Genomic DNA, 27001 nt, shown 5'->3' on the forward strand with positions numbered 1-27001 from the left:
TGTATCTCGGAGACCTCAGCTGCTTTAGAGACATCTGTAGAGTCTCAGCTCTCACCCGAATAGGAAGCACATCTATTAATACATCAAAGTCAATAACAACAAATTTCCTAAAATGATTGTGTGTGCTTATGTGTGAGTGTGTTTGTGTGTTCCCCTATATACATATATTTTTTGCAATGCAAGTCTTTTCCTGGAGCTAGTCATAAGGACACAAAACTCTGCTATCATTAGATATAGTCATCTACCCAGGCCTGGAGGCCCAAGTACGTGGTGACTCTTCTGTCAGGACTAAGAGCTTTTGCTTTCCTCCTGGGGCAAGTCATTCACTCGTGTGATGAGTGACTTGTGTGATAAGTTAACACAGATGAACAGGGGACCATCCTTGTCTTTGGAAAGCTGTTGTCTCTTTGCACAAGGCAGGAGTCCTAGAAACTAATTCAGGAGCCACGGTGGTTGTGTGAATTAAAGATCATCACTATTTATTCTACTTTTCCATCTATGGGGTCAAGGCCTGGGAATGAGGCATCTTTTTCTGCCTGTGAATGCAAAGTCACACTCCTCCCTCCCTCCTGTTGCCGTCTTTCCTTATTTCCTGTGAGAGCAGACAAAAAAAAAAACCAAAAACAGTCCCGTTCCTAAAAAGTGGGTGGGGGTCTCTTTTCAAGGAGGCCCTCTTCTCAGAGGTCTCTGACGTGGTTTCTGCAGGCGGACCTGGCAGGCTTGTGCCTGAGAGCCGGGGTCAAGAACCTTAGCACCGTGTTTCTCATGACCGACGCCCAGGTGGCTGACGAGAAGTTCCTCGTATTCATCAACGACCTCTTGGCATCTGGTAAGAGACTCTTTGCACTTGAATATCTCTAATGAATTCCTGCTGGAGTCAGAGTCATTCCCAGGTGGAGGTTTGGTTAAAGGTCAGAAGAGCAAGGCCACAGAAATGAGGGAGAAAACCGATACAGGGGAGAATTGGTTCATGAAGGTCCTTCTAGGACTGGTGCTGGGCCTGCTGTCTTCCATTGTTCTTACACTGCAAAACAGGCAGTAGTCTTGGGGCTTCCTTAGGTGGGACCAGATATGACAATAGGAAGAAGAACAGGTTAAGGGCCGGCTGACCTGCCGAGGCCAGAGAGAAGGTGCTGTTCCCTCCCGCACCTAAGACAGAGGAACTGGAACGTGTGCAATATTTCAGGGAGGTTAGGTGTTAGTTGCAGGATACACAGAAAACATGCACACACAAAACTTACACAATAGGGCAAGGTTAGGTTACCAGTTTAATTAATCAAGGACTCAGAACTTTATGCAAACAAAGTAGAAGCAGGAGACAGAGGATGGTTTTCTTAGATTACAAAGAACTTGACAAAGGCTGTCTCAATGTCCCTCTGACAATGTGAATGCAAAATAGGACTTCACTAAGAAGTTCAATTCTTGATACTTTGCTGTCCTTATTTCTTTAGGGATTCAGGACTTATGTCAGCCATTCAAGGGAAAAAAAGTTTATGTACACATGTATATGTATCTATAAACATATACTAACATATAAAAATATGTATATATGCATACACAAGATATATGAGTGTGTGTGTGTGTATTTAAGGACTTCCCTGGTAGTCTAGTAAGAATCTGCCTTACAAAGCAAGGGATATAGGTTCAATCTTTGATCAGGGAGCTAAGATCACACATGCCTTGGAGCAAATGACAGCAACCAAGTCCCGATGCAGCCAAATAAACAAATATTAAATGTTAGGAAAAAAATTTTAAGGTATTTGTATTTATATATGTATACCCAAGAAGACAAGACAATATAGTACAAAAATTATGCATTTTCAGAAATTTGGGGGGAGATGTATATATTTATATTAATTCAAAAGAGAGTATTATTTCTTGACTCAATCCAAATTTCACGTCTACAAAGCCACCTCTTTATCTGGGCTGATAAAATAGCCTATGCACAGGTGTTCTAACACAATTTCTGCCTCCAGATTTCTAGTGTTTCAGAAAGCCTGTTTCTCCCCACCTCCAGGCTCTCTGACTAAATCTCCCTTAGTTTATAAAGTCCAAGGGCCAAGATCACAGTGTGATTCTCCAAAGTCTGTTCCATGTCCTATAGAAGATCTTTCAGGATGGCTCCTCCCATGCAGTCTCTAGGAACTTCACAGCTTCACAATCGTTGATTGCTTCAGATTTTGTTCCCTTGTACCCAGGGCCATTTCACTATCACTTCCATGATGAGCCACTGTCCCTGGTTTGGACCGTGCACTAGCAGGCTCTGTGAGAAGACTTTGGTTTCTCTCTGATGAGGACCAGAGTCCCAGGTTCCTTACTGTGCTGGTTCCAACCATTACACCACATTCTCATTTCTTTCCCAACCTGCCCAATTTAAGTTACCTTTCTGTCTGGGAATTGGCCTATTAACTCTTACACCTTTCCTCCTCCGATCCAGTAAATGGTTCTTTTCTCTTTTTTATAGTTTATTTATTTGTAGCTGTGCTGGGGCTTTGTTGCCACGTGGGTTTTTCTCTAGTTGCAGTGCACAGGCTTCTCACCACAATGCTTCTCTTGCTGTGGAGTGTGGACTCTAGGGCTTGTGGGCTGCGATAGTTGCGGTTCCCAGGCTCTATAGAGCACAGGTTCAATAGTTATGGCGCATGGGCTTAGCTGCTCCCAGGCATGTGGGGTCTTCCCAGACCAGGGATTGAACCTATGTCTCCTGCATTGGCAGGCAGATTCTTTACCACTGAGTTACCGGAGAAAGTGAGAGGGAAAGTCACTCAGTTGTGTCCGACTCTTTGCAACCCCATGGACTGTGTAGTCCATGGAATTCTCCAGGCCAAAATACTGGAGTGGGTAGCCTTTCCCTTCTCCAGGGGATCCTTCCCAACCCAGGGATCCATCCCAGGTCTCCCTCATTGCAGGCGGATTCTTTACCAGCTGAGCCACAGGGAAGCCCAAGAATACTGGAGTCAGTAGCTATCCCTTCTCCAGCAGATCTTCCTGACCCAGGAATTGAACCGGGGTCTCCTGAGTTGCAGGAGAATTATTTACCAACTGTGCCATGAGGGAAGCCCTTGAAAGCCTGTCCTTTTCTTAAATACTCTCTTTTTAACATCCCACCACCTTCTACAACAGTATTTTGGCTCCAACACTGCCTCACCTTTTATTATTTCACCAAATAATGAGATACGGGTCTAACTGCCCTCCCACCCTGAAGCTGTGCCCTAAAGCCTAATTTCTAAAACAATCAAAAGGATTGAATTGTGCTTCTTAAGACTTATAGCTTTGGAGATGCCAGGCATGTCACAGACTCACCCTGTATCTCATTTGGCTCCATTCCAGCCAGGTCACCTTCTTCTATAATAATGTCCGAGACAGGAGACGTTACACTTTTACTAATTGAAATTTTATTCCTCAATGAAATATTTTTAGTTTTGCATTTGGAAGACAACTTGTTTCAAGTTCAAATGAATTTCTGAAACCCTGCCCAGTGAAAACTTACTGCAGTCAATCTGCTCCAAAGTCATGGAATTTCAAGCTCTTATTTCTTTTGTATGGCTTTTAGACAAAAGCAGGATTTGTATTAAAGATGTCTATATGGAGATACAATGAAAAGTAATACTTTTCTAATCTTCCTCCTGTTTTTCTTACTATTTTGACAGGGAGAATTGAGCACATCTGAGTTATAATTTTCCCTGTCAGATCATTTCTGACTAGAAATTAACTTACTGCCAGTCCAGGCAGAGTTACAGAGGTTCCTCAGAGCCTTGTCATTCCCCCTTAGTTTTTTAATTTTATGGGATTGTGCAATCGCTCCGTTCTTAGATATCACAGTGCGTGTGTGTGCACGCTCAGTCATTAAGTCGTGTCTGACTGTGACCCTGTGGACTGTAGCCCACCAGGCTTCTCTGTCCATGGGATTTTTCCAGTAAGGATACTGAAGTGGGTTGCCATTTCCTAATCCAGGGTATCTTCCCAACCCAGGGATCAAACCTAAGTCTTCTGCATCTCTGCATTGGCAGCTGGGTTCTTTATCACTGAGCCACCGGGGAAGCCCAGATAACATAGTGTTTCTCAGTCGCTCAGTCATGTCCAACTGTTTGCAACCCCATGGACTGCAGCACACCAGGCTTCCCTATCCTTCACCATCTCCTGGAGCTTGCTCAAACTCATGTCCATTGAATCATGATGCCATCCAACCATCTCGTCCTCTGCTGTCCCCCTTCTCCTCCTGCCTTCAATCTTTCCCAGCATAAGGGTCTTTTCTAATGAGTCAGCTCTTCACATCAGGTGGCCAAAGTATTGGAGCTTCAGCTTCAGCATCAGTCCTTCCAATGAATATTCAGGACTGATTTCCTTTAGGATGGACTGATTGGATCTCCTTGCTGTATCTCAAGCAAGGGACTGTCAAGGGACTTGAGACTCTAAAGAGGGAATCTCAAGAGTCTTCTCCAACACCGCAGTTCAAAAGCATCAATTCTTCAGCACTCAGCCTTCTTTATGGTCTAACTCTCACATCCATACATGACTACTGGAAAAACCATAGCTTTGACTATATAGATCTTCATTGGCAAAGTAATGTCTCTGCTTTTTAATATGCTGTCTAGGTTTGTCATAGCTTTTCTTCCAAAAGATAACAAGTAGAGACAAGGAAACTATCAGAAAACTATGCATTGGGCTATCTTGTCATCAGCTCATCTCTCTCTAGTTATCTGCAAATCTTGTTAGATTGAGGATAAGGTACAGTGAGTGAATTCCACTGATTCAACACTCCACTGATTCATCTTCCTCAGTGACCTAAAGATCTCATGTCATGGGCTATCTACTTTCCTCCCACACTTCTTTAGCTCACTCTTTCATCCCTTGGATTCCTGACACCATTTCCAAGATCAAAGTGTATTTTTAATTCAGCACTTGATTGGTAAATCCCACTTCTGACACTAGCCAAACATTTCAGAACCCATCATTATGCCACTTGCATCTCAGATTGGTTGCAGACTGGCAGTTAGAAATCCTATAGTCAAAGTTAAAATTTAAATCAAGTTTCTGATTCAATTAGCAAAAGCCATATAGCTGTGTAAGAAGCAGGGTGGCTACCCAAATCAGCGAACAAAGCCTTCTAGTCTCTTTCTTTGGCTGCCAGAGTCCTTAAAGGGGCTCTTGAAGCTGCTGATGAAATGATGCATGAAATATTGGCCCTTGCTGAATCTGAAAAGTTCAATTCCTACTATGTCCTTGTTGTCCCGTGTAATAATTCCTGAGTAATGTACCTTGACCATCAAATCCAGATATTTTAAAAGTCTACAAAATTTGCTCTGTCTTGGTCCTTGAACCAAATTCAGCATCAGCAAGGCCGCATCTTAGTCTAAATGGAGAAAATAGAATCTTTCCCTGGCTTTTTGGTAGCGTACACCTGTCTCCATGTTTCCAGCATTCCAGAAAGCCCATTCTGCTGCAGTCCCAGCTAAGAGACCTGGTCTGCACCAGGTATGGTATCTTTTCCTCTCCTTACTTTCCCAGATTTCGTACTTCATTTTACTTCAGGATCTTATTTTGTAATTTCCTTTTGCTTTTCAAACGGTTTACTTGTTCACTCAAAAATTAATGCTTCTCTTCCATGGCCCAGATTAAATCACTTTGCATCTACTCACATCTTCAAAAATCATTTATTAAGCTTCCATGTTCCAGTCAGTAGCCTCTATGTGGTCTATTGAAATAGTTTATGAACAGTTGAGTCTCCTCTCTTGTAAAGCCATGTGCTTCTTCATATCTGAAACAGATTGTCCTTTGTACATTTGGGCCAAATCTCCTCTTGGAATATATTGAGTTGGCCAAAAAGTCTGTCTGGGTTTTTCTGTTAACATTGTGTGCAAAACCTGGATGAACTTTTTGGCCAACCAGTTAAAACATAAAGTGATTCCCCTGGTCTTCCAGGTGCTCTCGGATTAGATGCTGGGATGATGCATTAGTGATCTGCACACATCCCATGAGAACGTGGAGCCTGGAGGTTTTTGTAACAGTATTGGCACTGAGCAGTTGGAACTGGATTTCCTGATGGACCATCTATATTTTACACAAATTGTATTCTGATGCAATTTCCCTGGAAAGAACAAAGTATAGGGCAAAAGAGAAGCTGTCAAACATGCACCAGATCTCCTAAACGCCCTTTCTGGTCTCGGTGGATCTGTTTATAAGATGCATCCAACCCATAAGCCATGGAAGTCTAAGCCAGCACCGGGCTGGCTCCAGCTGCCAAACACAAATGCCCAAAGGATAATGCAAAAAGATGCTTGAGTAACCAACCTGTCTTTGATTCACGTGATACTAAACCCTCATACACACTGAGACCATGCCTCTGCATTCTCCTACATTACTAACCTCTCCCTCACCACCTGTACCCAACAGGTAAGCAGTTGCCACCAATTTCAACCCCTGTTTCCGAATCCATCCTTCTCTGTCATGGCTACCACTGGTTTTTTCATCTCTTGCTTCAACAAATGCAGACACGTCTTGTTCTTTTTAATTTACCTTATTGAAGTATAGTTGGGCTGCCCTGGTGGCTCTGTGGTAAAGAATCTGCCTGCCAGTGCAGGGGATCCTCCCTGGGTTGGGAAGATGCCCTGGAGGGAGAAAGGGGCTACCCACTCCAGTATTCTTGCCTGGGAAACCCCATGGACAGAGGAGCCTGGCGGGCTACAGTCCATGGGGTCTCAAAAAAGTCAGACATGAATTAGTGACTAAACAACAACAAACAACAACAGAATAGTTCATTTACAATGTTGTGTTAATTACCACTGTACAGCGGTAATTAGTGATCTAGAAATATATACATTTTTTTGTATATATATTATATTCTTTTCCATTATCGTTAATCACAGGATACTGAATATAGTTCCCTGTGCTACACAATGAGTGTGTGTGTGTGCGTGTTCAGTTGTGTCTGACTCTTTGCAACCCCATGAACTGTAGCCCACTAGGTTCCTCTATCCCTGGGTTTTTCCTGCTAAAATACTGGAGTGGGTTTGCCATTTTCTCTTCCAGGGGACCTTCCTGACCCAGGGATTGAACCAGTGTCTCCTGCACCTCCTGCAGTAGCAGGCAGTTTCTTTACCACTGAGCCACCTGGGAATCCCCTGTGCTATACAGTAGGACCTTATTCATCCATCCTATATATAAAAGCTTACACTACAGACACTTCTTAACTCACCTCCCTACCTTCCAGGGAGCTCCACTACAATCCATTCTCCTCACTGCTTCCAAAAAGCTCTGTTTAAACCATGATTCCCTCATTAGTTCCTAAGTGAGTGCAGGATAAGCTGTTTTGTACAGAAACACGAAACAAAACAAATCTGCCTTTGACCTGCTTCCTTCCTGCCTTGCTGGCTTACCTGCCCATTATAATCCAGCAGTTCCTACCTCCTTGAAATAACATACTCTACTGCACCCTGACGTCCTTACTGACTCACACTGTTCCTTTTGAACCTCATGCCCTTCTCCTTCTTTGTCTATATTAGCTTCTACCTGTAGTACAAGACTTACCTTGGGTGTTATAATATCTCTCTGGCAAATCTTCACTCATCCACTGTCACCTCGAGAACAGGAAACATCCTTGTGTGTTTCCCTGGAACTCAGGGGCTGCACACACCACCATTGTACTGCAACGACATTGCAAACTTAACGAAAGGCAGAGACTGTGGTGTCTGTTATTGGTGCATTTTTTGCTATGAAATAATCCAGAGATACAAAATGCAAGGATTAAATGCTTACCACCCAACTTAGGTAGTAAAACATGGCTGGTGTAATTATAACCCTCTGTAAAGACTGTTATTGTCATCACTTATATTGTCGGTTCTGAACAGAACTCCTGGCCCATAATTAGCTTTCAAGCGGTATTTGTTGAACTAAGGTGTGTAATGTCGTACAAATGATTTGCCATGTTATGTATTACCTTTTATTTTTTGGCTCTGCTAAACCTTAGTTGTCCTGTGCCATGTAGGATCTTAGTTCCCCATCCAACATGTCATCTGCATTGGAAGCTCAGATTCTTAACCACTGGACCACCAGGGAAGCCCCTAGGTATTATTTTTGGACTTGTACTTTGAGAAAGTTTTCAGCCACGTAGACAGAGAGGCAAGGGTCCTGAGACAGTCACCACACCCCCTCTTTTTCCTCCCTTGAAACCAGGGAAATGTCTTTGAAAAATATTATTCCTGGGTGGGGTCAAAGACCTTAAGCCAGTGCAAAGCTGACTGCTTCACGGAGAGTAACCCTCAGCTTTGCCCTTTTTTTTATCACCAAGCTCCAGACAAGATCCATGTTAAACTATCCGGATCTCCTCCGCCCAAAGCAGCTGTGGGCTCTGAGAGCCCCAGACCACACAAAAATGATGATGAGTCAGACTTGCAAAATATCAGGACATCTTAATGACCGCATGGAGCCTTTCTGCACTTGGCGGCAGAAGTAAGATTTCCCAACTTTAGGTCTCAGGACGAAAATTTTCAAACATTTAAATAGTCTCTGCCTCTGTTCACATCACAAAATCCCCTCTGGCAGTTCAGTCTCCTGCTTTCAGCATGACTACCTGCATCGAGCAGTGAGTGACAGGAATGTTGTCAGGAGAAACTGGAGGAACAGCCTGAAAATGCAAACTTTGCTCCCAATTCAGAGATGCTCGATTCCATCTGGTGCTCTTCTTAAGGGATTTTGGGAATCATGTGACAATGGCCTGAGTGTTTTCAATATCCTGGCACTTTAAGGTATCACAGAATACAAATGAACTTAATCTCCGAAACAAAAACAGACTCACAGACATAGAGAGCAGACCGGCTGTCAAGGGGGGAGGCAAGGGGAGGGATGGACTAGGAATTTGGAATTAGCAGATGGAAACTATCGTATACAGAATCGATAAACAGCAAGGTCCTACTGTACAGAGCAGAGAACCACATTCAATATCCTGAAATAAGCCATAATTTGAGAGAATATGAGAAAGAAAGTATATATATGTATAACTGAACACTTTGCTATACAACAGAAACTACCACAACCTTGTGAATCAACTATACTTCAGTAAAATAAATTTTTTTAGAAAAGGTATCACATAAACCTGGGTGAGCCTTACAGAGACACGCTTTCTATAAAGGGTCAGAAAGTTAACATTTTCAGCTTTGCAGACCACACGGCGTCTGTTGCAAATACTCGGCTCTGTCATTGTAGTGGGAAAAAATAGCCAGAGACAATGTATAAACGAAGGACTATGGCTGTGACCAATAAAACTTTATTTATGGACAGTAAAGTTCACACATCATGTAATTTTCATGTCATTAAACATTATTATTTTAATTTTACCAACCATTAAAAATTGTAAAACCCATGCCCAGCTTGCGGGCAGAGACAAAGGGTCAGATTTAGCCAATAAATCATAGCTTGCCTCCTCAACACCCAACGTGAAGGGCTTCACTAATTGCTCAGTGGCTAAGAAGCCACCTTGCAATGCAGGGGCACAGGTTTGATCCCCGCTCAGGGAAGATCCCACGTGCTGAGGGGCAGCTAAGCCCTTGCACCCCAGCTACTGAAGCCCGTGCACCGAGAGCCCCGTGCTTCCCAGCAAGAGAAGCCACTGCAATGAAAAACCCCGGGCACGGAAACTGGAGAGGAGCCCCTGCTCCCTGCACCTACAGAAAGCCGGTGCGCTGCAGTGAAGACCCAGCCAAGCCAAAAATAAATAAAAACTTTTTAAAATGCCCAGCACGTTATCCATAAAACACCACCAAAGGACATAAATTCTACCTTTTTTAAATAATAGAAAGGTGAAGAATGCAGACCACAGGGAATCCAAGTTCTCACTGGAGGACTATAACACATTTACAGATAAGAAAATGCAGACTCTCAGAGGGACAAAGGAGAAAGAAATTCAGACCACTGCAGGCAGCCAGCCCCAGAAGTGGGAGTACGCCCACATCGATTCCACTGGAGTATTTTCAAACTTTCCTGAGCTCCGTAACTCCCGTGTGTGTGCTCAGTCCCTGCAGTTGATCCAGTCCTTTGCAACCCAATGGGCTGTAGCCCACCAGGCTCCTCTGTCCAGGGGATTCTCCAGGCAAGAATACTGAAATGGGTTGCCTTGTCCTCCTCCAGGGGATCTTCCTGGCCCAGGGATCGAACCTGAGTCTCTTAATGTCTCCTGCATTGGCAGGTGGGTTCTCTACTACTAGCACAACTTGGGAAGTCCCCTTAACTCCAACACATGCTAAGTATCATTTCATTTCTCTAGCAGTTTTCTCTCACCCCATATTTTTATCAAATCAGGCTGAAATGGATTATTCCACTAATAAGACCTCGATTTTGACAAGTGATAGCACTGGGTATTTTATATGCATGCTATGAAATATCTTAATGAATGGAAATTAAATCAAATTTGTCCAATTAAGGGAAGAAAGTAAATGATCATTTTCATGATAATTCTTTTTTTTTTTTTCATTTTTCCCATTTAAATAATTAAGCTTAATTAGTATAAACTACTACCCAACTCCTGGCTGGATTAGTGTTGTCAGACTCTAAAGACCAGAAATTTGTTAAAAAGTTGGCATGAGTTCCTTCCAGATACATTAGTTCAAGGGAGTGCAACTGCATCGGTGGTAAATATTCATAATTTCCATCACTTAGAGGGGCTTCCCTGGTGACTCTTTGTTAAAGAATCCCCTTTTCCCCTGCCAATGCAGGAGACGCTAAAAGACACGGGTTCGATCCCTGGTCTGGGAAGATCCCCTGGAGAAGGAAATGGAAATCCCACTCCAGTATTCTTGCCTGGGAAATCCCATGGACTAAGGAGCCTTGTGGGCTACAGTCCGTGGGGTTGCAGAGTCTGAAGGGATTTAGCAATTAAATAACAGCAACAATGGGGAACTAGGATCCTACATGCCCTGAGGCGAGGCTGAGGAAAAAAAAAAATTGCGAGTTGCCTTCCAGCGTCGTTGTATAAATTTACTTTCCACACAGATACCTGTTTCTTCCCAACCTCACGAAAAGTTGGTTCTTCTGACACACCAGTTTTTGCCAGGGAGTGTGAAATAGAATCTCGGTCTCGTCCTTTCACTTCTCACTTGTGACATTGGGCATCTTTTCAAGTGTCTATTGGCCATGCATCTTGTTCCTTGCCTTTTTATGTATTGTGCTTTTTGGGTCTTTCTTTTTCTCATGGATTTGTGGGAGTTCTCTGTATTTTCTGGATACCTTTGTTCATTATGTAGTTGGTAAATATCTTTTCGAAGTCTGCTTCTGACTTTTGTCATGCTGATTTAGTTTTAAATGTTGCAAGACAGTCTTTTTATGTTTCATGCTTTATGTACTGTTTCAGAAATCGCATCCTAGCCAACACCATAAAAATAATCTTTTGTGTTTCATCTTTAAAATACTACTGTTTCATATTCATGTCTTTAATCCACCCAGCCTGTATTTTTGCACAGTATTCTAATTTTATTTTTTGTTATTAGTATTGAGTTATGCTAACATGCTTATTGATCTGCTCATCTCTTTTCAGCATACTGGTTTTGAATATGAATTTCCTGTTTACATCTGGGTCCATTTCTAAGTGTTTCACTTACAGTTCTATTTATTTACCCAAGAATCAATTTCACGTTTTTAACTAACATTACTTTGCTGCTGCTTCAGTCGTGTCTGACTCTACGACCCCATGAACTGCAGCCTGCCAGGCTTCTCTGTCCATGGGACTCTCTAGGGAGTAGTTCTAGAGTGGGTTGCCATGCCCTCCTCCAGGGGATCTTCCCAACCCAGGGGTCAAACCTGAGTCTCCTGCGTTGCAGGCAGTCTTTACTGCTGAGTCACCAGGGAAGCCCTAACATAGCTTTATAAGGAAACAATTCCTGATAGAACAAATAAATCCCTCCATCCTGTTTTTCACAATTATCTTTGCCACTCTTTACCCTTTGCTCTTCCACATAAATTTTAGAATATGATTGTCAAGATTGTAAAAGAAACCCATTTATTTATTTTGGAACTGCATCCTTATGATATTGGTAATACTGAGTCATCCACTCATGAACACAACAGTTGTTTTGGGGTTTTATTTATGCCCTTTAGTAGTATGTTACAGTTTTCACATCAAGATTTTGCATATCTTATTTATTTATTATTGCCTGTCTTATGATTGTTGTTGGTATTCTAAAGTAACTTTTAAAATAACTTTTTTATATGCTAAAGCACAGAAGTGTCGTCTATTTCCAATGTTGATTTTGTATCCAGCAAGCTTTTGTTTAACACACTAATGAGTTCTGTTATGTGTATATTTTCTACAATTTTCTATATGGAAACTTAGATTTTGATGATAATAGTTTTATTGTTTCCTTAATTATCTGTGTACAGTTTATTTGTTTTCCTTGACTTTTAGCCTTTGATGTTCAGTTGCTCAGTCGTGTCTTACTCTTTGTGATCCCAGGGACTACAGCATGCCAGGCTTCCTGTCCTTCACTATGTCAAACTCATGTCCCTTGAATCCTTGATGCCATCCATCCATCTCATCCTCTATCTCCCCATTCTCCTCTTGCGCTCAATCTTTCCCAGCATCAGGGTCTTTTCTAATGAGTTGGCTCTTCACTTCAGGTAGCCAAAGTATTGGAGTTTCAGCTTCAGCATCAGTCCTTCCAATGAATATTCAGGATTGATTTCCTTTAGGATGGACTGGCTGGATCTCCTTCCAGTCCAAGGGACTCTCAAGAGTCTTCTCCAACACCACAGTTCAAAAGCATCAATCCTTCAGCATTCAGCCTTCTTTATGGTCCAACTCTCACATTCAGAGATGACTACTGGAAAAACCATAGCCTTGACTATACGGACCTTTGTGGGCAAAGTAAGGTCTCTGTTTTTTAATATCCTATCTAGGTTTGTCATAGCTTTTCTTCCAAGACACAAGCGACTTTTAATTTCATGGCTGCAGTCCCCATCTGCAGTGATTTTGGAGTCCAAGAAGACAAAACCTAGGACCTCTGTATAATATTGATTAGAAAACATGAATAGCAGTCATGCTTGTCTTGTTTTCTCTTTTTTTAAACTATCTACTTTATAGGACTATAGTGAGAATTTATTTGTTTATTTCTGGCACTGAATGGCGTGTGGAATCTTGTTCTCTGGCCAGGGATCAAGCCTGGGCCCCCTGTTTTGCAATCACAGAGTCTTAATCACTGGACTACCAGAAAAGTCCTCCTTGTCTTGTTCTTGATTCAAAAGAGAATATTTTAGCATTTCACTAGTAGACAGATGTGATGTTTGCTTTGGTTCTGCTATGGATACCTATGATCTGGTTAATTTATAGTTTGCTAACAAACTAAGTTTTTGGAAATTGTGTACAACTTTTTTGATGATCGTATTATTTTACTTCTTTAATCCATTAATGCAGTAAATTATTCTCACAGATTTTTCTAATATTTAAGCATCCTTGCATTTCAAAGATAAACATTTCTAATTGACTGAAATCCTAATTGAAAATTCTAATTGCTTTTCTGATTGACCATCATATATTTATCTTTATATATTAAGTTCAGATTAAATTCTTTAAAAAATTTAAAAAAAAAATTTTAATTCTTTAAATTTAAAATTTTTAAATTTTTAATTCTTTAAAATTAAAAAAATATTTTAAATTCTTTAAAAATTCTTTAAAAAAATTTGTCCATTATATACTGCCTCGATAATAACACTAGTTTATCTAATTTTCAGAACTTAGCCAACCTGGTAAAAAATAATAATAATAATTAGGCATCTGTGCTCCAACTCTTGCTAGGAGAGATCCCAGATCTCTACTCTGACGATGAGGTCGAAAACATCATAAGCAACGTGAGAAATGAGGTCAAGAGCCAAGGTCTGGTTGACAACAGAGAAAACTGCTGGAAGTTTTTCATAGAGCGAGTCCGACGGCAGCTGAAGGTGCGAGGTGGCTGCTCGGGGTGCACAGGAAAAGAGGTGACTCCCAGGAGCCTCTGAGGACATGTTGGACACAGCCGTCCTTGTTGGCCGCCTTGGGAGCTCGGGGTGGGGTGGGGGCGAGGTTCCCTTCTGATCCCGAGCACCTGTGTGAGGATGCTCTTCTCACCTGCTGCTTCAAGGGCAGTAGCCTGCCTCCTGCAGTGCCAGCATTCCTTTTTTCTAAAGAATTTTAAATTGGAGTGTAATTGCTTTACAGTGTTCTGCTAGTTCCTGCTGTACAATGAAGTGAATCAACTGTATGCTTACATACACCTCCTCCTTCTTGAACTTCCCTCCCACTCCACCCGCCATCCCAGCCCTCTCGGGGTCGTCACAGAGCAGAGACCTGAGCTCCCTGTGCTATATAGCAGCTTCCCACTAGCTGTCCATTTTATGCATGGTAGTGGATGTATGTCAGCGCTACTCTCCCATTCCGTCCCCTCCCCTCCTTCCCCTGCTGGATCCCCGTGTCCGTTCTCTATGTCTATATTTCTCTTCCTGCCCAGCAAACAGGCTCATCAGTGCCATTGTTCTAGATTCCACATATGCACTTTAATACACAATGTTTGTTTTTCTCTTTCTGACTTACTTCACTCTGTATGACAGACTCTAGTCGGTCCATCCACATCACTACAAATGACTCCATTTCCTTTTTTATGGCTGAGCAACATCCCATTGTATATGTGTACCACATCTTCTTTATCCATTCATCTGTTGATGGATGTCTAGGTTGCTTCCATGTCCTGGCTATTATAAATATTGCTTCAGTGAATATTGGAGTGCATGTGTCTTTTTCAATTACGGTTTGCTCAGCTTATGTGCCCAGGAATGGGGATTGCTGAGTCCCAACGTTCCTAATCCCTTGGCTAGAAAGGCTGGCTAAGAGTTTACAGATATTGTTTCTGTTGATATGCCTCCCAATGTCCTGGGAAATAAAGACTCCAAGGCTGTATGAATCTCTCTCTAAGTACCTTCTGGGTTCTCCCCACCTTTCTGCCTTCTCAGGTGACTCTCTGCTTCTCCCCGGTGGGGACCAAGCTGAGGGTCCGCAGCAGGAAGTTCCCCGCCATCGTGAACTGCACGGCCATTGACTGGTTCCACGAGTGGCCGAAGCAGGCTCTGGAGTCCGTCAGCCTCCGCTTCCTGCAGAACACGGAAGGCATTGAGGTGAGAGGGCAGAGGAGACACCCCTCATGCTCCCCTCCGCCTCAGGGAGCGAGGAGTCCCCCGTCCGGCCTGTTGAGCCAAGTGGGCAGTCACCTGCCATCGGCATGGCCAGACGACCTCTTTATTTCCCACCATTTGATTCTAGACCACAGTCAAGCCATCAATTAGCGAGTTCATGGCTTTCGTCCACACAAGTGTCAACCTCACCTCCCAGTCCTATCTGAGCAACGAGCAGCGCTACAACTACACAACGCCCAAATCGTTCCTGGAGTTCATCAGGCTGTACCAGAGCCTGCTGCGCAGGAACGGGGGGGAGCTCCGCTCCAAGATGGAGCGGCTAGAGAACGGATTGCTGAAGCTCCACAGCACCTCTGCGCAGGTAAGCAGCGTCCTTCCAGTCCTCCTGTCCACGACGGGCTAGGAGGGAGGGAAGGGCAGCCCCTTCCCAGAGGATGGAGACCACAGTCACGCACTGAAGACGAAGCACGGATCTCCAGAGGCCCCACACAGTGCCTGTGGAGCCCAAAAAGCTTTATCAGAAGTCCAAGCTCTTCTTCTGTGCTGTGTGCTAAGTCTCTTCAGTCCTGTCTGACTCTTTGCAACCCTGTGGACTGTAGCCCGCCAGGCTCCTCTGTCCATGGGATTCTCCAGGCAAGAACACTGGAGTGGGTTGCCATGCCCTCCTCCAGGGGATCTTCTTGACCCAGGGATCGAACCTGTGTCTCTTATGTCTCCTGCATTGGCAAGTGGGTTCTTTACCACTAGCCCCACCTGGGAAGCCCCAAACTCTTGTTCAACTCATCCAAAAGAATCTGGTCAAGGAATGCAAAGGCAAAACACATACACACACCGAGGAGCAAAGAGAACAAAGAAGCAGTTTGTTCAGGGCAGAAGCAGAAGTCACACACTCAGAGAAGAGTTCAGGCAGGCTCAGAGTGAGGGGAACACCGCAGGGTTTGTTGATCCCCTTTTATTTTATTTTTAGCCCTTTGACTACGTGGGGTCTTTCTGATTAGGGCTGGAGGGTCACTGGGGGAAGGTCGAGGAGTGGCCTGGATTGCACCAGGTGGCATCAGCTACCATGGTCCTGTCCATTCATCTCCTGAAGTCACTATTCAAAGAGATGCTTTCCCTTCAGCTCTACATACTAGTCCAGCATCACACATAAAAGGTCTTACAGGGTCATCAGCAACCTGTCTGTGTTTTTATTGGAATATAATTGCTTTACAATGTTGTGTGAGTTCCTGCTGTACAATGATGTGAATCAGCTATATGTATACACATATCTCCTCCTTCTTGAACTTCCCTCCCACTCCACCCCCCCATCCCAGCCCTCAGATTGTCACAGAGCATCGAACTGAGCCCCCTGTGCTAGACAGCAGCTTCCCACTAGCGATCTGTTTTATGCATGGGAGTGTATACACATCAGTGCTGCTCTCTCTGTTCATCCCAGACTCTCCTTCCCGCACTGTGTCCACAAGTCCATCCTCCATGCCTGCTTCTTTACTCCTGGCCTGCATTTTTATTTGCATCTGTTCCACAGTTTTCACAATCCATTTGCTTGCTCAGATGTTATAAGGTTTCTGTCTTAGATGCCATTCCTGCAAGTATCATGGCCTCATTAAAAGCAAAACAAAGAGGTGACGTTTTTGTTCAGTTGGTAGCATGTGCCCGACTCTTTGCGACCCCATGGACCGCAGCACACCAGGCTTCCCTGTCCTTCACTATCTCCTGGAATTTGCTCAGAGTCATGTCCATTGAGTCAGTGATGGCATCCAACCATCTCATCCTCTGCCGCCTCCTTCTCCTCCTGCCCTCAATCTTTCCCAGCATCAGGGTCTTTTCCAATGAGCTGGTTCTTCACATCATGTCGCCAAAGTGCTGGAGCTTCAGCATCAGTCCTTCCAATGAGTATTCAGGGTTGATTTCCTTTAGGATTGACTGATTTGATCTCCTTGCAGCCCAAGGGACTCTCAAGAGTCTTCTCCAGGTGATATTGACTCTGCCTAAATGCCTGGTCCTGTCTTTCCTGCCTCACCATGAGCCCGGACTGAGCCTGCTCTTGGTGGAAGTGCACACCCTCAGCTTCAGTTTAGGAGGTTCCCTCTCACGGATACCAAAATCCCTGGAAATATTCCCTTTTTTTCTTTATCACATCTTCCTTTTCCTCTACTTTCTTTTCCTCTCCTACCCACAGTCTCTTCATCTTCAAAATCCAAAGAGTTGAATGGCTGGGAGCAATGGTTGCAGGGTTAGACCGATTTTCTTTCATTTCTTGCATCTTATGATGTTATCGATCAAAGAGACTTTGGAACCAAATTTCTTACACAAACCCTGTCCCTTGTCATGCATTTTACTCTATGGTCCTAAATGGTTATACCTCAGAAGAAGGCCCCTGTCATCCTGTCCTTGTTTTATTATTCTACTTCCTCTTCCGAATGGAACAAGTCCATTTCAGTTAATTTACCTTTGGAGAACTGGGGACTCTGGCACCTCTTCTGCCCTGCTCATGCCCATCAGATATTGCTGGTCTCTCTATGGCCCCCCTTGGTGCTCTGTTTACCAGCAGCAGACCTGGCCTCTCATTAAGGTGGTGGAATTCCATGCATTTGCACAATTAAACTAGCATTGTAATCAGTTTAATTCTTGAGCATGGCATGTTTCTGCAGATTTCTGAGCCTTTCATTTACTGTCATTTTTTTTAGAACTCTGCCTTCGAAATAGCTCTGTTGAACTTCCTCCTGACTTGTCCTTTTTCTCCACTTTTTTTTTCTTTTCTTAAATATTTTTTTAACTTTAAACATTTTTATTTTTAAAATTTGTACTTATTTATGTATTTATTTTTGGTTGCACTGGGTCTTTGTTGCTGTGCACAGGCTTTCTCTAGTTGTGATGCACGGGCTTCTCGTTGCAGTGGCTTCTCTGTGAGATCTTCCTGGACCAGGGATCAAACCTGTATCCCCTGCATTTTCAGGTGGACTCCTAACCACTGAGGAACAGGGACAACCTCCAATTCACCTTCTCAATTCATATACGTAATATATCTAAAGGATTGCAGTTTATTCAGTGGAATGCAGTCAACCCTTGCAATCTACACATATAGGATTTTTCTGCTCAGGAAATCTTCCTCCTGTGATGATTTTGCTCATCTGGTTGGGCCTTTCCTGCAGGAGCAGTGATGAGCTGGATGGGTTCTTTGCGCTTCATGTCTATTGTCTTCTCCCTCATTGCTTTCCTTCCCTTTGGCCTTTTCCTCTATATTCTAGGAAGTTTATCCTCAATGATACTGATCTAATTGTGGGCAATATTGCTTCTGTTTCTTACGCCTCCAGTGAAGATTTTAATTATGCTATTACATTTTCAGTATCCCCACAGATCTTCCTCATCTCATCCTTTTCCCTTTCTCACATTGCTTTTGTATTTCAGCCTATTTTTCTGCAACCGTATATCACAGGAATCATTCTACTGATGATGCCAAACAGCTTTCTTGATGTCTTCTCTAAATCCAGTCATGGGTTGTTTTTTAGTTACATTGTTCCTCTTAGTCTTCTGGAGGCTATTCCTTCTCTTGTTCTGTAATTATGTAAAGACCTTCTTACCCCTTTGTTTACCTCCAGGCATGATGAGATCTATTCAAACTCAATGTTTGTCAACAAATGGCAAGTGTGACAATTATCTGCAATGCTACTCTCTTTCTACTAGTGTTCTTGTAACCAAAACTCCTTCTTAGAGCTACAGTTCAAAGCAGCTTGAGGTACACAGTATCCCCAGCAGCTTACTTGGGCATACCTTTGTTGCAGAAAGGTAGTGTCTTCTCACCCTAGTCACTTTCTTATTATCTCCATCTCGGAGCCTCTAGAAAACAAGAGTAAGACAGACTCCCAGAATGCAGTACTACCAGATTTATTTTGCCGTCTCTCATCTCTTCCTCTTCCCGTCTCCCCCACCCCGCCTACAGTGCCCTCAGAACATCCTGTATCCCCACTCACCCCTGTTCTGCAGAATGCCCATCTCTCCTCTGGGAATTTCTTAGTATACTCTAAGGATCATTGCTGGGGAACCATCAACGGAACATCCACAGAGCAGCACCCAGTGTTCTATCTTGTACCAACCCTGGGTGTCTGAGCAGACAATAAAGACAATCTGTGTTCCTGCTTTAAGCAATCTCTTTAATATGAAGAACCCTGATGATACCATTAGGTGAATCCAGCTCTCTCTGCCTGCCATCAGTGGAGAGTCCTCCTGTGTCCTTCCATGTTTTTTCTTCTCCTTCTATTTTCTCTACTCCAATGAATAATATGTCTATCTACCCAGTTACCTTGCCCAGAAACTGCAGTGTAATTTTATAAACCTCCTCTTCCCTCACTGCTCATATTTAAGCCTTAACAGCTTCTACAGGTTTTCCAAGTACCTTTCAGAGGCACGCCTCTCACTGTCCCCTATTTAGACACTTCTTACCTGGATTATTTCAATAAACTGAACCTTCAAGTCTCTTCCCCACCCCAAGCCCACTTCACCCACATCCTCTCGCCTCAACCAAAATCTTCAAAGTCACCCCTGACTCTGCTCACATCTCATTTTCTCTCTCTACCCGCACCCGGGGCATCAGAAAATCACCGTTGGCTCCAGCTGAAAAGATGCCCAGAATGCCATTGCCTTGCACCTCTTGCTACCACCCTGATCTGAGCCACTGATACCTTTTCTCCCGGGTAGCCCCAATACCCTTTCACTAGTTTGTCTGCTTCCCTCAAATAGTCTGTCATCAACTGAGCAGCCACAGTGATCAGTTTATGTATTTGCTTGTTTATTTTTGGCTGCACTGGGTCTTCATTGCTGCATGCGCGCTTTCTCTAGTTTAAGTGGGGAGGGGCTACTCTCTAGCTGGGTGCTTTGGCTTCTCATTGTGGTGTCTTCTCCTGTTGTGGATCACGGGCTCCAGGGCCTGCAGGCTCAGTAGTTGCAGCTCCCAGGCTCCAGAACACAGGCTCATTAGCTGTGGTGCCTTGGCTTAGCGGCATGTGGAATCTTCCCAGACCAGGGATCGAACCCGTGTCACCTGCATTAGCAGACAGATTCTCAACCACTGGACAACCAGGGAAGTCCCAGAGCCATCAGTTTAAAGCATAGATATGTCACTTTTTTGCTCCGCACCCTGAAATGGCCCCTATTTTCCTCATTACACCGAGTCTCCTCCCCAACCCTGAGATCTCATCTCCTACTGCCCCGTCCCCAGGCATGCCCCCCTGAACCTCGCTGCGTCTCTGTTCTCTCCTCAGACACCCCAGGCCGTTGCACTGGCTAGTCCGCGCCCTGGAATGCTCTTCCCTGTAACATCCCCGTGACTTCCTCTCTCATCTGCTTCAATCCTTTATTTCAGCGCCGCCTTCTCAAGGGGTCCTACCCTATGACTCATTTAAAATTGCAGCCCCCACACCATTCCTGAGCCCCTTATTCTGCTCTCCTGTATCTCTCTCCCACAGGATATATCCAAGTGGCAACCCACTCCAGTATCTTGCCTGGGGAATCCCATGGACAGAGAAGCCTGCTGGGTTACAGTCCACGGGGTCGCAAAAGAAACAGACATAACTTAGCGACTAAACAACAGCAAACATGTTATGTGGGCTTCCCTGGTAGCTCAGTGGCAAAGAATCTGCCTGCCAGTGCAGGAGACACAGATTTGATCCCTGAGTCAGAAAGATCCCTTGGAGAAGGAAATGGCAGGATTCTTGCCTGGGAAATTATGGAAAGAGGAGCCTGGCAGGCTGCAGTCCATGGGGTCACAAAGAGTCGGACACAGCTTAGTGACTAAACAACAGCAATGACATATTATATAATTTACTTATGTTTATTTTTTTTGCTGTCTATCTCCACCTGTTGGATTCAAGCTCTATAAGAAAAGGGATCCTTGTCTGTTTTGTTTGCTGATGTATTCCAAGCACCTAAAACAGTGCCTGGATGGAGCAGGCACTCCATAAATATTTGTTTAATGAAGTAATAGCATTCTACCTAGTCTCCCTGACTGTATTCTGGCAGCACTCTATATTCTTTCAGCACTACCCAATAGAAATAGCCTGCAAGTCAGAGCCACAAATCTAAATTTTCTAGGGAATTCCCTGATGGTCCAGTGGTTAAGACTCAGTGCCTTCACTGTTGTGGGCCCAGGGTTCAATTCCTGGTTGGGGAATTAAGATCCCACAAGCTGTGCAATACAACCCCCCAAAAAAGTCCAAATTTAAATTTTCTAGTAGCTGCATCAAAAAAAGTATAAAAGAAGTGGATTTTATTTTAATCGTATACTTTAATAGTATATAAGTCATCACATAATTTAATAGCATTTTATTTAACCCAGTATATTCAAAATATTGTCATTTTAACATGTAATCAGTGTAAGAAAAATGTTGTTTAAAAAAGTTGCCCATAAAATATTTTCCCTTTTTTTCTATAAGGCTTTAAAAGCTCATGTATATAATTATACTTACAGGGCATCTCAGTTGAGACAAGCCATGTTTTAAATGCTTTCTGCCTGGAATGCTGCCAGAATACAATCAGGGAGACCAAGCAGGGAGACCAAGTAGGATGCTACATTTTAAAGTACATTTTAAGTGCTTATTAACCACGTGTGGCTGGTGGCTGCCAAACTAGACAGCACACCTTCAGACCAACCTGTCTCCTGCTCTTAGAAGGACTAATAGCAGTATTTCACGATGTATGCAACAGACGTGATCTTTGTTCAAACCTCAAGTCTGAGTATTCACTTGAGTAAGCCTTAATGATCTTAGACATTGCCATTCAGATTCTCTAAACTTTTCCAGAACTTTTAAAATTGCATATAGCTCCATTCTCTTCTTTCTCTTTTTGATCACACTGCACCCTGAAGTCCAACAGTACTATTTGAAGTTCTCCCCAAATAGTTCTCTCTCTCTCCACAGCTTGTTCACATCTCCACGTCTTCACATATGTCCCTACCTTGTCAACTTATCACTGTCAGGACCTAAAAAAATTTCCTACCCCCTGCCCACAAGCCCTCTCTAAGCTCTGAGCAGTGTACATTCCCTTCTCTATGTTCCTTGAATTATTCATCCTTTTTTAAAAAATTGGAGTATGATTGATTTACACTGTCATGAATTCATTCTTACATTATGTTTCTTCTCTTGCATACATAGTGAAATTCTGCTATTAGTCCTTCAAGGGTAGAAATCAAGATTTATTGGCACATAGTAGGTGATCTACAAATGAATAGCTAGGTAGACGATAGGTTGATAGATAGGCAAATGAATGAACAGGTTCAAAAATCAGCTACAAGCTCAAAGAGGGGATGGAGAATGGGTCTTTTGAATGGAATGATCTGAGGTACCTAACTCTGATATAAACCCTTCATCTGGAACTATTCCTTTGATAGAAAAGCACTGAAGTATATATCACCATAATCTTGGTAAAAGAATGATGACTTGAATTATTAATATATTCTATAGTATCTTCTGCTTGATTACAGCTTTTGATGCACATAATCTGGTAGGAGTAAGCTAAATGGATCTCACAGCTTGGGCTCAGATTCCAGATTTATTTAGCAGTTACTTCCCAGGGCTTCCCTGGTGGCTCAGAGGTTAAAGCATCTGCCTGCAATGCAGGAGACCCGGGTTTGATTCCTGGGTCGGGAAGATCCCCTGGAGAAGGAAATGGCAACCCACTCCAGTATTCTTGCCTGGGAAAATCCCATGGATGGAGGAGCTTGGTGGGCTACAGTCCACAGGGTCGCAAAGAGTTGGACACGACTGAGCGACCTAACTAACTAACTTTCCCAGGTGGCTCAATGGAAAGAACCCCCCTGCCACTGTAGGAGACAGTTCAACCCCTGGGTCAGGAAGATCCCCTGGAGAAGGAAATTGTAACCAATTCCAGTATTCATGCCTGCAAAGCCCCTTGGACAGAGGAACATGGTGAACTACAGTCCATGCGGTTGCAAAGAGTCAGACACAACTTAATGACTCAACAGCAACAAGCAGTATTAGAAGTAGTAGTAATGACAATAATTAACAATTATGTGGTAACCTAAAGGTAAACAGACTTTAGACTTACAATTTCAAGCTTTGACTCAGCTAGTCAGAATATAACTTTCTTTTTCAGTAGCTGAATTTAACTTGGCCCTGGATCCATCTTTTTTCCTTTAACAGTAGAAACCTCTTAACCTTGCATTTCAGGTTGAGTTGGTCATCTCATGTTAAAAACTCAGTCTTTGGAGGGCAGTCAGTTCCCTGTCTTGACACAATCAGAGCCCCCACCTTGACTGGGGTCTCACTTCTCTCACAATCAACTTCAATTCTGTGTTTAACTCAGGTGTGATCATGAGAAAAAGGGACTGTTGGATTTGATCCACAAATCTATCAACCTGGAAACCTTTATTTTTGTTAATATTTTATTTAATTTTTTATTTTATATTAGAGTATACCTGATTAAAATGTGTGATAGTTTCAGAGGAACAGTAAAGAGACTCAGTTGCCAGCATGAAGGATAGGGGCAAAGGATAGTTAGGGAGTTTCGGATGGTCATGTACGCACAGCTATATTTAAAATGAATAACCTACAAGGACCTACTGTATAGCACAGGGAACTCTGCTCAATGTTATGTGGCAGCCTGGATGAGAGGGAAGTTTGGGGGAGAATGAATACATATATATGTATAACTTGGAAACTTTTAAATTCTTTTTATCCTGGGGTTTAAAATAACCTCAAGTCACCTGGAGTTGACAGTTAAAATTTATGATGATATATTTGTCAAGACGTTTTTGTTTGCAAGTGAAAAAGAAAACTAACTCAAATTCACCCAATGAAAAGAAAAAAAAAGTGAAAAAGTGGAAAGTGCAGGGGTAGGGGGAGGGAGAATAGGAAAGATAACTTTGAGATTGCATCAGAAGTTTATCAGAACCCTTTTGATGGCAACTAACCAAAATCCAACTGAAGTTGATTAGACAAAGCAAAATATAAAGGAGTGGATGAATTCATATCCCTGAAAAGTGAGGGATAGGGTTTAACACGGATAGGGCTGGAGTTAGATACTCACTAGATGTCCTTGTTCAGGCAGGCAACCCCCATGGCTCTGAAACCTCAGACAAGTATTCTGTCTGCGTTGCTCCTTATTTATTGTGTTTTTTGTCTGCTCTGGGTGTTTGCCGCAGCTGTCAGGCTTCTCTATTTGTGATGGGCTGGCTTAGTTTCTCAGAGGCATGTGGGGTCTTAGTTTCCTGACCAGGGACCCCTTGTCCCCTGCATTGGAAGGTGGATTCTTAACCACTGGACTGTCAGGGAAGTCCTTTCTTTCTTTCTTTTCCAGTATTTTCAGCCGAGTTCCTGGGTTGGCTCTGAGAGAGCTTTTTGGGGCTTTGGTTTGCCCATATTGAGCCAATCTATAGCGTGGACCCTCTCATTGGCCGAGCCAGGATCCATGACAACCATCAAAGTTGGCCCCACCCAAAATACAAGGGCTTGCAAAGGAGAGGTCTCCAAAAGAAAACCAAGTTGTGTTACCAGAACATAGTTTTTATATTATTATTAGTTGTTATATTATTATTATTGTTAGGCAGGCAAACCTAACAGATGTCTACTCTAGACGGAAAATATCTGTATCTAAGAGGAAAGCCTGCTTGAAGTTCAAATTAGTATCAGAAATTGTTGCAGGTTTTGACTTTATCCCTGGCTCTTGGATTGGATTTGTAACGTAGGCATAGGGTCTCAGAGACATTTGGTCTTGAGTCTCTTTCAGGTATGGACCCATGACCTCAAGTGATTGACTCAGGCATACTGATACTAATTCTAAGATCCTTTTCTTCCTTTACTTTCTGTGGTTGGAGGTATGAGGGTATAATCTCAAGTTCTTGGCCATTATCTTGCCATCCTGATGGGAGTCACTGACTAGAAATGTATTCACTTTAAAGTAGAACAGAGTTGAGAGACATGATGTCATTTGTGTTCTAGGATGAAGCCAGTATAGCCCCAGAATTAAGTTATATAAACCATTAAATTTTCTTTTTAATAATAAAAAAAAGAAAGTGTTTGGAGACTCCATGGATTCTGAGTCAAGAAGGAAGCTATCTCTAGGCCTCCAACTTTTGATGGAGTGTTATTTGTGACTGATTATTCTAGATTCCTTCTCTATCTTCTGGAGCTCTGGGGAGAAGGTCCTCTCTCTGAACATCATTGTGCCTGGACCTTGAAGAAGGGAGGGTCTTCCACCACCATCTTACCCTCACTGGACTCAGCCAGCATCCCCCCCACCTCCCAGAGTCAGCATATATGGTCGGTACTTGTGGGGAGAGGGTCTCATCAGTGTTGGTAGCACCTCCCCTCTTAATCTTCCTATCCAAGTGTGGGAGTGTCTATGTGACAAGAAACCCAGAGTGTAGCCTGAATGCTTTGAATAAGGGGGAAAGGGAAGGGAAAATGTTTAAGTCACTTATCTCAATGTCCTGTTCTACTGAAGAAGAGCCACAAAATGATCCTGGGTTCTGCCTTGTCTGTAGCCTACTTCTGATTCCTTCCCGGGTGGTTCAGTGGCAAAGAACCTGCCTGCCAATGCAGGAGATGCAGGAGACATGGGTTCAATCCCTGGATCAGGAGGATCCCCTGGAGTAGGAAATGGCCACCCACTCCAGTATTCTTGCCTGGGAAACCCCACGGACAGAGGAGCCTGGTGGGCCACAGTCCATGGGGTTGCAAAGAGTTGGATGCGGCTGTGTGAGCAGTCACAGCCTACTTCTGCCTGGCTGGCCCCTTGTGTCACTCCATGTCACAGCTTAAGAGTTATCGAGCTTCCATCCACAGCACTGGTGATTATTTACCCGGGGCCTGAGGCCATAGGGCAAATCTGCAATCCATAAACAACAATAACAACAATAACAAAAAAAACCCACTTCAATTTTCTCAAATCTCCCAAGATTTGGAAAGGAACACAAAGTTACTGGTGTGTTTGCTGACTGGAGTGATTATGTGGTTCAATCATTTTGATTTACAATTGCATCTTTGTCCTTGTAGAAATTACTCTGCAGCTGAACAACGGGAGATGGAAAGGGATTAACCTTCCAACACGAGAATACAAGACCCATTCTAGGGAGCAGGCCTCCATCTGAGGTTAAGCAAAGTCTCCGATTTCTATGAATACAGAAAATTAAAGCGCATTCTTTTTTTCTTCTGCCTTCATTTTCTTTTCCTTTGATCTGCCATGAAAAGGGAATTATCAGCAACGTCTAAGCCCCCGTTTTATTTTTGCAGCATAAAGCATTTGAATCTGTTTGACATGTTCTAGGAGCTCTGAAGTAATCTTTGGTGGTTGCATGAAATAGACTTCAGAAAAATGAGAGACAAGAGGTCATCTTGGGATGCAAAGTTTATGGGCCATATTGCAAATACAATTGACTTTTTTTTTTACTTTCCAGAAATAAATAGATCTAAGTCTTCTCTTTGCACGTGAACAGGGTGTGAGTTAGGCTTGAGATTGTCAAACCTAGGCAGGCATCAGATTCACCCAGAGGGCCTATTAAAACACAGATTGCAGGGCCCCACCACCAGAATTTCTAATTCTGGTCCAGAGTGGACCAGACAACTTGATTTCTTTCTTTTCCTGTTTAAGATTGTATTTATTTATTTTATTTTATGTATTGGCTGTGCTGGGTCTTCATTATTGCGTGTGGGCTTTCTCTAGTTGCAGCAAGCAGGCTTCTCATTGCGGTGGCTTCCGTTGTTGCGGAGCACAGACTCCAGGGCACATGGGCCTCAGTCGTTGCAGCACACTGGTTTAGTGGCTCCGCCGCATGCGGGGTCTTCCTGGACCAGGGATGGAACCCATGTCCCATGCTTTGACAGGTGGGTTCTTTACCACTGGACCA

The 27001-nt window shown here is 43.3% G+C and overlaps 1 protein-coding gene across 6 annotated transcripts in view; it reads left to right on the forward strand.

The window, feature by feature from the left end:
- The window catches only part of DNAH9 (dynein axonemal heavy chain 9), a 281176-nt gene that overhangs the window by 166125 nt on the left and 88050 nt on the right, over positions 1-27001 (forward strand). For all 6 annotated transcript variants that reach the window (XM_070479111.1, XM_070479112.1, XM_070479113.1 and 3 more), the window contains 4 exons: positions 706-829; positions 13778-13920; positions 14965-15126; positions 15272-15505. In XM_070479111.1, coding sequence (XP_070335212.1) covers positions 706-829; positions 13778-13920; positions 14965-15126; positions 15272-15505 — 663 coding nt within the window. The remainder of the gene's footprint in view (positions 1-705; positions 830-13777; positions 13921-14964; positions 15127-15271; positions 15506-27001) is intronic.

This window comes from Odocoileus virginianus, chromosome 17 (assembly GCF_023699985.2).
Source record: "Odocoileus virginianus isolate 20LAN1187 ecotype Illinois chromosome 17, Ovbor_1.2, whole genome shotgun sequence".
NCBI lineage: Eukaryota > Metazoa > Chordata > Mammalia > Artiodactyla > Cervidae > Odocoileus > Odocoileus virginianus.